The sequence below is a fragment of the Sander lucioperca genome, chromosome 16, assembly GCF_008315115.2.
Source record: "Sander lucioperca isolate FBNREF2018 chromosome 16, SLUC_FBN_1.2, whole genome shotgun sequence".
Classification (NCBI taxonomy): domain Eukaryota; kingdom Metazoa; phylum Chordata; class Actinopteri; order Perciformes; family Percidae; genus Sander; species Sander lucioperca.
Window position 1 is genome coordinate 2,998,166 of NC_050188.1, and position 11,756 is coordinate 3,009,921.

The 11,756-nt window shown below is 40.2% G+C and overlaps 1 protein-coding gene and 1 long non-coding RNA gene across 3 annotated transcripts in view; both read right to left on the minus strand.

Annotated features, from left to right (window-relative positions):
• Positions 1-1,206: 1,206 nt before the first annotated feature.
• Positions 1,207-11,756, minus strand: part of LOC116041320 — a 14,603-nt gene continuing 4,053 nt past the window's right edge. Inside the window, exons 2-3 of the long non-coding RNA XR_004102909.1 lie at positions 1,900-1,902; positions 1,207-1,336 (exon numbers count right to left, since the gene is read on the minus strand). This is a non-coding gene — a long non-coding RNA (uncharacterized LOC116041320). The remainder of the gene's footprint in view (positions 1,337-1,899; positions 1,903-11,756) is intronic.
• On the minus strand, positions 3,951-10,192 carry nrsn1l (neurensin 1-like). 2 transcript variants are annotated; one of them, XM_035993303.1, is made up of 4 exons: positions 10,095-10,192; positions 7,141-7,214; positions 5,934-6,086; positions 3,951-4,819 (listed from the first exon to the last, which is right to left on the minus strand). In XM_035993303.1, exons 2-4 carry the CDS (start codon positions 7,198-7,200, stop codon positions 4,409-4,411), a joined length of 624 nt encoding a protein of 207 aa, XP_035849196.1. In that variant the 5' UTR covers positions 7,201-7,214; positions 10,095-10,192; the 3' UTR covers positions 3,951-4,408. The 2 variants fall into 2 exon arrangements, with proteins under 2 accessions (XP_035849196.1, XP_031143070.1); XM_031287210.2 differs by having other exon boundaries at positions 7,141-7,205; positions 10,095-10,190.

The following is an 11,756-nucleotide window of genomic DNA, read 5'->3' on the forward strand; positions in this document are numbered from 1 at the left end:
CTCTGTGTAAGACTGCAAACGTATTTTAGGCCCTGTAAGCAAAGTATGTATAAAATGAACAAATCTTTGTCAAAAACATACTCATCTTTGGGTATGTCTATAATCATACTTGAAACACAACATGCAATGTGACGGCATTGTATCGTAGTCTGCCATTGGTGTTAAAATCATTACATCTGAAAAAAACCCACTTTGGTGCAAAATAGCTGCTAATTGATTGTTCCTGTTGGTTTTTTTCCTGCCCCCCACCTCTATTGAGGCTCTGCTGTAAATATGTCAACATGATGTCATATCATCTGCTTTGTCATCTGTGGGAAAATGAAAAATGCAACAAGGCAGCTGTTCTTCACACAATGTTTAAGCTTTTGTTTTCCTTAAAAATCAGTTTGCAACACATTTCGGCTCCTTGACCTTCATCGGAGTATACTAAAATGACATACACATTTGCTACTGTAGCTTCTAACGTGATGTTTATTTATGTTTTATGTCTTTGTTTTCTCAGCATTTATAAAGATGTTGTATCATAGTCAAGCTTTCCTGGTCAAATAATGAATAAATTAAAAATAAAAGAAATATGGACTGAATAATTCTTTCCAGATGACTGCCTCGTTTTTGTCCAAAGAGTACCCAACCCAAAACACTGTCTGAGAAACATTCCCGCTTCCTATCTGTTTTCCACAGCAGATGAGATGTTACAGTATCCTATCAGTGCAGCAGACTCCCAGGCACCCAGAGATACAGCACCCACCCACTGGGATGGATGGGTCTGCCAATCAGCCGAGCAGACTGTGGCCCAATCCTGGGCTCTGTGATTCTCTCCCACAACAGTGTGACTCACACACCAAGCTTTGCAGTCAGTGGAGTGTATCAGCCTTCCTCTTCACAGGAAACGCTGCCACCGCTTAAACTTTTCCATCTCATTATGCACTTACATACATACAGCTGCTAGCAAACCCAGTAAATCAGCCGTGCAAACGTGCGCCCAAAGTGTGCGAATAGCATGTTGACAACACAGACAGAAAATAGTTCCTGTGATGACACTGATGCTAGCTCATATGCAGGCATGATGTGTTAGTGATTTTGCCACAGGAAGATAGAAAGAGACAGAAGGAAAAAAAGATTTCAAGCATCATGCAGACAAACGTACCCTGCATTTCTTACAATTATTTCCTTTTTTAGGATGTTTTTTTAGGGGGTGACCTTTAAAGCTTTAGTTCACAACTTTTGTTTATAATAATGAACATCTGTGACATTCAAGCCATTGCCAAAATGAGTTGATACAAAGCTAATTAAGACTATCAGCTCCACGCAACTCTCTCTGTAGTTCTCAGTATGGCTAAGTTTACAAAATTGTGTCGTCCGGCGACTTTTGTGCACAGAAACTTGATTGAAGATAATTACCTCCTAAGAGTCCATCAAGTTTTGTTAATCCTCTGTGTCCTCCTTTGCTACAAGTAACTGTGACGGGGGGAGGTTTTGGAACATCAACAGGCCAGTAAACACAGCATACAAGTGCTGCAAAACAAATAGAATTCTGAGGACAAGTTGTGACCTAGAGTAAGTGTGTGTTTGTCTCCATTAGGTGTCCCTCCTGTTGGTGTGCGACTTGGGAGATGAGATGAGTCACACTCACAGCTGTGACTCATCTTCCCAAAGTAACACGATGTACTCATTCAGACAGAAACACAGCTCACACACACACACACACACACACACACACACACACACACACACACACACACACACACACACACACACACACACACACACACACACACAGCCATGCACGCTGTACCCACAGCTACACCTCACACGCCAGATCTCACAGGCAAATTATATGAATACATTTCATATTGTGCATGTAGTACTCACTTTTGCAAACTTTTAGTTAGGCTACACGTGCTGCTCTTGTTGTCATTCCTTGCTAGCAAAACATTGGCAAGAACCTGTGATTTAAAAGTTGTATCTCTAAAATGTCACCTTTTCAGGAGTTCAACGTGTTTCAGTCCTCCTGTCAGAAATCAGGAATCACTTGTTAATGCCACTTAAGAGTAAATCTATTTGTATGAGTAGTTCATGCAATATGTGGCTTGGAGAACCAAAACCTAGCTAAAAGAAGCTTAAAGCAGCTAAAAGCTGAATGAATCTTATTCCTCAGTGGGTCCAGCACTATATGCAACCCTTTTAACCCTTTTAAGAACAATTTGATTGAACATAAATATAATAAATACCACTTACAGTAGGTTTTAAATTCTTGCCATTGTGGAACAGATTGATTAAATGGAACCAACACTAACAAAGCCTAACGCATTTAGGTATGCATTAGGTAAGTTTATTGTTATGCACTAGTGACACTCGATCCTTATTTTATTCCATTATCTTCATCATAGCCAATAACACAACAAAACAATGAAACATCAATAGTAACATCCAGTGGAATTGGGTGCAGTTAACCAACAGGACATCATGATTATTCTACTTTTTACATTTCTTTTCGAACGTGTACTCTATTATTCAAACAAATTTCATTAAACCGGAGGACCTGATCAAACAGGTGGACGTGACCCGCCGCTTCACCACTCACTGTGTGAGGCTGTAAACAAAAACTCTGATTGGAGTGTAAATAAAGAGAGGGGAAGTGCTAAGCCAATCAGAAAAGAGTCTTTGTTCGGAGTTGAAAATGGAGCACTTGAAGCCCAACTGTTGCCTGGAGACACATTGCAAGCAATTAACGGAGCCAGATTACAGTGGGGAGAAAATAGGTGATATTGTCAATGGGGCATGAATTGTGTGTGGGTGTGTCAGTGAGCGGGTGAGTGCATGTGCACGCTGTACATGTGTTGAATACCAAGCTGATCTTAAAGGAACAGCATTAGTGGAGATATGTGAAAATGTAGATATTAGTAATGATTTTAATTTTTTTAATCCTTAACCCTTCTTCTGCATGTGAGCGGCAAATTTAATGTCCTGCAATCCGTGTGCATGTGAATGGAAACATAATGTCTTCTATATGATCTATGCAATATCATCATCTTGTCTAACTACTTGTAAAGCTTGTACCACTGCTATTTAAAAAAAATATTGATACAAATATTGAGCGAAAATACAATTAAAACACATAATTTTCTACCATTAATCATGCGAATTCTGCTCTCTTTCAGTGTATTTTTTTGTAAATATAACACTAGTGCACTGAACGAACACAGTCTATGGTCAACAACTATATCCTGGTCCTGTAACATGAGCTGTTTAAGAGAGCCACAAGGTCTCTGGTTGAAGTCTTGGGGCTTCATTTATGTGTTTACTTTAGTTTTATTAAAAAAAAATAGATGATCTATTTAGATCAAGTTGTGCTTTTGAAGCCAGATATATGTTTAAAATACTATGGCTGCCCCATTAGGTCAATTAGTCAACGAATCGGTCATTTTTGGTCCTAGTCGACTAACATTTATTTAGTCAATTAGTCGTTTTTATGCTTTTTTTGTGCTGAATGAATGCATTTCCAAGAAACTTATGAGCAAATCTCTGATAAACACAAGATTTAAAGTGGTGCTTTTGCATGATTCTTTGTGGAGAAACTCCAGATCTTACAGATCTGTTGATTAAATTAAGTTATTAGAGTGTTATTCGACTAAGAATGTCTTTAGTCGAGGACAGCCTTATAAAATACCCTGTCTCTGACTGTCTAGCTGGTGAGCTAACTTGCTAACCAGCTCGGCTAGGCTAGCACTAGTCTGTCACAATAGCTCCCAGAGCTTCTCTCTATTTTCTCTTTACTGTTCTGTTTACACTCCCTGGAATTTTGTTCCCTGTTGTACAGCATTACGTTAAATAAAAAGTTTTTGGAGAGGGAATGTAAAGCTCTCCAAGCTCACAATCTTCCTATCGGTCAGGTAGCCAATTAGCTTAGCCCGGTCGACGAAGGGTACAATAAGTTCACACAGTTTATCGAATTACATATTAATACCGGTGACTCCTCTCATAACTGTCTGCACCATTCCTCTTTTGTGGAGCAGTTTATCTGCTAACAGGACGGTTAAATAAAAGTGGATAGTGCAATAGAGCTAATAAGCTATGATAACTTGCTCTATTTTTGTCTCTCAGGCTCTCCGTCCCTTTAGAGGTAGGTGTTGTCAAGACAGCGCAAATTATTGTGTCAAAGTTGAACTCTACATGAAACATTTGCACAGATTATTTGATGATCACAGCGATTCAATGGGAATAAATTAGTTTTACCCTTTTAAATCCTGGCGTGTCTAACTACAATATCACAAAACAACCTCCATTTGAACAATCTGCATGTTAAAATGACACTTGGCTCCTTCAAAAACAAGACAAAAACCAGGTAAATGAGGACCCAGGACTACAACAAAAGCCTGTACACAATGTAGCTCAGCAGGGATATTTTCTAAGAAGTGGACTGCACAATTTCCACTTTCGACAGTGTGACGGGTTTCTTCCCCGCTATACCTGGCGGATTAGTGACCACATCCCTGGGATCCCTAAATCCCTTCCACTTTGACCCTGACTCTTCTCTCCATTCCCCTTCCCCCAGTCTATGGAACAGCCTCTCTTTCAAGTTGGCCCTGGGAAGGATCCAAAAGACAACCCCCATCGCCGCCAGGGCTGAGCCGAAACAGCAGAGCCCGATCCCGGCTGCGGTGCTGAGGTGCAGCCCCCTGTTAAACCTGACAGCCCGGCTGTCCAGGAAGAACAGTTCCCCCTCTCCGAACGACTCGATTTTATGGGGAGTAGAGTAACCGACTGACAGGCTGGCAATACCTGCAGTCAGGATCAGGAGACCCAGGGCCAAGGACACCTGGAGGGAGAGGGAGACAGAGAAAGAAACCGAATGTGGATTTATGTGCAGCCCTGGTCCTTTTTTTCTACAGGGGGTCCTATTTGCTCAGTGCTCTTCACTTCTTGTTAGGAAAGGTCATTTTGTTGTCTGTGATGCAAAAAAAAATATCCAAATTGCCAAATGGGCAGGGGGCTTACATGCAATCCCTCACCTTTACAAATACCACCACACCACTGCTTGCACTTCATCATACAGAGTTTAAAATGCACTGTTTGCACATTATAACATGAGTATATCACAGAGAGTTTTTTTTAGAGTTATTACACTGGTGAAGCTTAATGCTGGCAGGTGAAAACAATTAACAGGCGACACCATGTGTCACAGAGGTGGAACATCTCTGTCTGCAGCCCGCCCCTGACCAACAGTGACAAGGACAGCAGTCCATGGGGAGTTTGGCAGTCTAATCTTGGAAATAAAAGGGGAAAAGAATCTCAAAATAAGGTTAAATAAAATATGACACCTTTTTTTCAACTGGATCGTCATGTTTTGTTGAAAAGGGGTGTTCACTGAAGGCTTTTCCTATCACAGTAAGACTCAAAATAGCATGTAATTGAAATGACTGATTGAAGATTAGAAAACGATTATTGTTTGGGTTAAAATCTTTACGTTTGTTACGTTACTTCACTTCCGGTTAAACACGTGACGCAGAACGTGACATATTTTCGTTTGTTAAAAAAATGGTCTCCCCTGGTCGAACCCATGGACTCCTGGGTGAAGGTCCTGTATTTGTTCGATCCATCCACCACCCAACCTTCCTCCTTACATGGAATTTGGCGCTCTTGTACTTCGTCACCCTACTTCTTGCTTTGCTCCCGTCATGATAATACGGCCACTAGAGGGCACTGCCACTATAACCTGAAATATGGCTCGTAATTGCTGCTTGAACAACCGACTTATGGGGGGGGGTTTCGGGGGAGGAGAGCCTCTAAAATACACAATATGTTTCACTAACAAATAATGCAAGAAAAGCGAGAGAGGCTGAGCAGTGAAAGTGCACAGACACCAACAGACACAATGAGCGACCACATGATGGTGAGTGATGTTAGCAGATTGGAGAGTGTAGCTGCTCTACCTTCCAGACTGCTGAGTTCCACCACAGGGTTGACCTCTTGCTCTGGGCGAACCCCGGATCCTCCGGGTCTCTCTCCCACATGGAGGACGAGCACTCCTCATAGAAGTGGTGCAGATAGGAACGAACCCCAAACTGAAGACAGCTAGAACCCGCCTGGGAGGATGTTGTGCACAAAGGGACCACATTACATGGGAGAAAAAAAGTCCTTACATAGTTTGGTAACACTTTACTTGAAGGTATCGATATAATCGTGACATGACACTGTCATAACTATGACATGACACTGTCATGAACGTGCCATAAACGTTATAAACAAGTCATAAACGTTTTTGACTTCTGTCATTAAGTGTCATTCGGTTTTTGTCATGACAAGTTGACATTGTTTGTGTTGTCTTGATTATGACAACTTGACATTAATCAAAGTGACATTACCAGAAGCTGTCTTGGTCATTAGTTATGACAGTGTCATGTCACGATTATGTCAATACCTTCAAGTAAAGTGTTACCCATAGTAATTTGCCTGCAGCTCTCTTTCACATTTGAAGAAAGCAAAGTTAACACTTCTGATTACAGTCCGCAAATTATAGGCTAATGTGTAATATGGAGTATCAATAAAATACTAACTTGGTACATATACCAGTATGAATACATAAGTACAAGGAGTACAAATAACTTTGGTTTTGCGAGGTACTTTAACTTCACTACAACTATTTGATTAATACAAAGTACAGTTATACTATTACTGGCAGAAAGAAGGGAGAAAACAAGGCGACAGTGTAGTTTGACAAGTGTTAAAGTTAATTAACAACACTTACTGCTGTTCTGAAGGTATTTCCAGAATAAAGACTCTCCTAATTATCTGGATGAAAAATAATTCAAAGTAAATTTTTGAGGATTCTAGAAAATCCTTCAGGACTGTGTTGTTAAATGACCATTAATACCAGGCCAAAGAAAGCTCCCTTATTACAGTATAGGGTAAGTCTGAGGTATGTGGACTGTTAAATAAAGCAGCCCATGGTAGTTTTCAGTTTGTATTTCATTGGTACCCTATGTATAAATGGTTTCCATTGAAATATGAGGGCTGTAATTTAAAGTGTCACCAAAGCATATCAGATTTCCTTAGTCTATCTGCCCACTGTTGAACATACAACTATTGTAACTGTTACAAAATCAAATTAAACAAGAGTTTCACCCAGGAAAAGCTCACCTCACTCCCGGAGGATTCTCCTCCTGAGCCAGAGACACAGGCCTCAGAGCACAGCGCCATCAGACCTTGCACACTTGCAGTGAAAGAGAGACACATTCTGTAGGTAATACATATTCAGAGCCCTGGACAGATTGATATGTGCACGTGTCAGGCTGCGTTGTTGTAACACAAACACTGTTTATCTGCTGAATATGGATCTTCCTCTATAAAAGCCTCCATCCCTGAAGAAGGCTGGTTATAAATCTTGGCCTGTGTCGTCCGTCAGGTCGCCCCGGTTATTGTTGCCGCATGTGAACGATTGACGGCTGCTGTGGCCCTAGGTGGCTCTATTACCACCCACGGATGAGTCACACAGATGCAAGAGCGTGCAGACTCTATTCTTCCTCATACACATTTGCACACTCTCTCTGTTGTTATTCTCCCGAGGCAGTTTGATTGATTTCTTTCATTCTCTCGCCTTCAAACGGTTTCTCTTAGCGGCTACACATGGCTGATCTCAGTCTGTACTGTACAGTGAGTTTAACCTGACTGCAATTTCAAACATAACCCTGACAAGCAAATTAGTAATCACCGACCGAGAACATCCTGCTCAGGTAGGCATGTTAGGCTTGTACCCTTCTCAATGGCCCAGATCTTGAACCAGACAGGATGAGTTGTTACCAAACCCTGTCCAATTAAAAAAGCTTTTTGTGAGCCAGTGTGATTTGTGTTTACAAGCCCTGGTATGAATGGAAATTGTGGGGATATAAACAAAACTAATACAAAAATGCGAGAAAATAAACAAAAGAGCCTGTGTGTAATGGCACCAAATTGAAGAAAGCTAATTCAAACAGATAAACAAACTCTTCAATTTCATTTGGCTGTCATGAATTATCCCTAAATTACCTGCTGCTGTTTGAGCTTTTACCGTATTGAGTAAAGCTTTTAGAAACAGCATTTACAAAGAAAGCTAATTGTTGCCGGACTTCATCAACCTTAAACCTATATACAAGTATCGACATCCCATTTTGTTTTGTCTGGTTTGTTTTTCCTTATAAAAGAAATGATCTGACCTTTCTAGATGTATTCATGCTGAATGTCAACACAATTAGAAAGATGGATTCACAAGAAAATGAGGTAGCAAAGTCCATAACATAATACATCATTTCAATGGCCAACTTTATGTGAGCACTGATTAGTGACTCCAGTGGTGGAGGGTAACTAAAAACATTTACTTGGACTTAAGATTCAATTCAAAGATTCACATTATGATAAAGCCATAACATACAGCACATTGTTGAAGATAGAACCAATGGTTCCCAACAAAGCAGTGCCTAGTTGTGGCTCCTTGTTGTTAATGAGTTTTTTTTTTTGTGACTGTTCTCAAATCTTTGCTTTTATTATGAAATATTGTAAGTTTACCCCTTTGGGGCAGTTATTTACATGAAACCATCTGAGAAGTTTAGAGGGGAAATATGTCTTTGGTGGAACTATTAATCATTAGCCTGGGTAAACCCTGATGGACTTCTGGCAAATTTGAGATTTGCTCTGCAAGTCAGTCTGGCGAAGAGCCCATTCAAACCCATTTCCAATGTCGCCAAAATCGAGGCACCAATCACAACCGCTGAGGCGGGCTTTACACCAATCACAACCGCTGAGGCGGGCTTTACGCGCCGACGGTAGCACAGTGACGGCGAGCAGCTTTTTGTTTACATTCAACATGACAGCTACCGAAGAGCAGCGTCACCCGGATCGTTGGTCTGATTGGTTGGATTATCCAATGCGCCCAGAGGCATTTGAGCGGCGTCCGTTGGTGACGCCCCTTTGGAAATGAACTGTCAATGAACCTTTCCCAGACCCACTCTCAGTTATAACTGAGAAGGGTCTGGTGTCAACCAGGCTAATTAATCATATCATGAACCCTCAAATTAATTTTTGAGACCCTTTGGATTGGGTTGGTCCCTAAATTGGGAACCACTTTACTAAACTACATAACTTAATAGAAAGCTAAAACTAGCTCCAACTCAAACAGCTACACCATTAAAATATTGCTTACGCATGGATGTATCAGCCTTAACAATCTAATAATGGCATATAGAATAACATGGTACTAAATGTTCTGCAAAACAAATACTTTTGATACTTTAAGTACATTTCACTGATAGTACTGTGCTGTAGGCTACTATTACCTGGTATTTTTCCACTTTGGTATTGGCACTTTTATTTAAGTAAATGATCTGAGTACTTCTTTTACCAAAGCTGTTTAATATGCAATTATGCTTTTAAATAAATATGTGGAGCGCTGACTGGTATACTATGATAGATTAGGCTCTTAAGTACCAAACTCATTGGTTTTGAATACTGACGTGATTTATTTATATTTCATATGGCTTATAGATGGATTTCTGATCTTTAATGATCATAAAACACATCAAACTTACTCTAATGCTTCTGCACGGTATCCTTTACTGATACAGTGGTACAACTGTTTTAGTCCCATAAAGAGTCTTTAATCAGAGTAGCGCTGTCCATGGTGCTAGTTTGCCCCAACTTTCTTCTCTGACTCACAGGCGAGGGAAGTTCTAATACAGTAGAGCCCAGTTTAAAAAATAAAACACAAATTCACGCAATTTGTTTAACCCATTGGATCCTGACGCACCCCGAAAATGCAACAGAGTTTCTTTAGTGTCCCATACTAAAATAGTTTTTTTTTCTATTTTACCTTTGCTTCCCTAGTCTACCACTAAGACACGACATGTCGTATTTTGATCACATCCTTTCACAACAGGCAGAATTAAAAGGCATGGCGGTCAGAAACTAACGGAACACCAGTGAGTCATCGCGGCCATGTCACACTTTTCTCCATCGCACTTCATCTACAGCGGCTCACTTCCTTATTTTTCCTCCGCACCCGGAGCCTTCTCTCCTCTTCTCGCTCTAACCGAGTTTACAACGTGTGACGGACTCAGTCTTACCCCCCAGGCCGGAGTGCCCGCTCTTCTCACTGGGGATCCATGCGTTGTCGGACCGGTGGATCTCCAACGCTGCTGATGATGTGAATCTGTTGAACGGAGACACTGAGCATGCGTGCAAATAGAGCTCTAGATTATACATGACACATGTCTGTTAACATCCCCTATCTTGATCAGAGAGGTAATTTAAAGACTTTCGTCCACAGAGTTAGTTTACTAAAAAGTTCTAAAGAGGTTTGTCACTTTGAAACACTTCCTCTCAGTGGGAAATACTGTAGATAACTTTAGTAGTTACTTTGCAGATGAGGATTAAAACCTATAATGTGTATATGTAATACAATGCATTGTTATGCAGTTAATCAAACACAATACAATGTTCTTTATTGCAACAGTAAAATGCATCTCACATGTTTCTGCATCAATAATAATAATCAATATTATAATATATAATAATACAACAACTAAAGAGCCTATTGGCTGCATAGTGGGTACTTTTACTTTTATATTTTGTGTAGCCTATGTTTTGTGGTTATACTTTCATACTTTCACTAAAGTAAGATTTGAAGTGCAGGACTACTTGTAACAAAGTGTTTTTCTAAATCATGGTATTAGTACATTTTCTTTAGTAAAATATCTTTAGACTTCTTTCACCACTGTAGTATCAATCAGTAGTATAACCAGACAACACTATTTATTCTTTTAAATATTATTTCCAGAGTTGTTCAGAGTGAGTCAAAGTTGGCTTTATTCCTCAGTTCATCATATATATCCTCTACATAATATAATATAGCAATCACAGCAGAACTTTAAAATACTACAGAAAAAAACACAGAAAATATGTGACTATATACCACAGTGTCTATATACCGCAGTAGATTAAAGCATTAGCCACTCAACTCAGCTTTGGATACCATGGAGTCACTGCCCGCCTAAAGGAATATTTAGCGGCATTATATGAAAGCTGGATTAAGACTGCCTATATATTTATGACTGGTGTTAGTCTAGGTGTAGCACTGCTGTCAGGTATTCAGCTAGCATGAGTGGTTTGAAACCTTTCCCCTGGCACATTGTGCACCTATCCAGATATTATCTAGTATCTAGTTTGTCTAGTCTGAAGGGGTTTTGGTGTTTGGCCCCAGGTGCTTTTAAATGGTTCAAACTTTTCTTGAGTGACCTCGTCTTGAACCCTTGTCTTCTGCAAACTACCCCTAAGTAGCAAGTCAGTTAACCTTTTTTCCAAACTGCCCATTGTTTTAACCTGCACCATGACAATGCCCCCAATTTATATAAATAAATTATTTTCTTGGTTCAGTGGAAAAGAGCTTGACTGGCTTGCACAGAGCTCTGGCCTCAACCACACCCATCAACTTTGGGATCAAATGGAAAGCCAAATGTGAGCCAGGCTCTTATCGCCCGACATAGTTTGATGGGAGAAAATCCCCACAGCCAGGTTCCAAAGACTTGTGAAACGCCTTTAAAGTGCTCAAATTATGGTCATTTTCAGGTTCATAACTGTATTTAGTTGAATACCTGAATAGGTTTACATGGTTTAATTTTCAAAAAACACCATATTTTTGTTGTACTGCACATTTCTGCTGCTCCTCCTTTCTCCCTGTGTGTTGAGCTCTCTGTTTTAGCTACAGAGTGAGACATCTCACTTCTGGT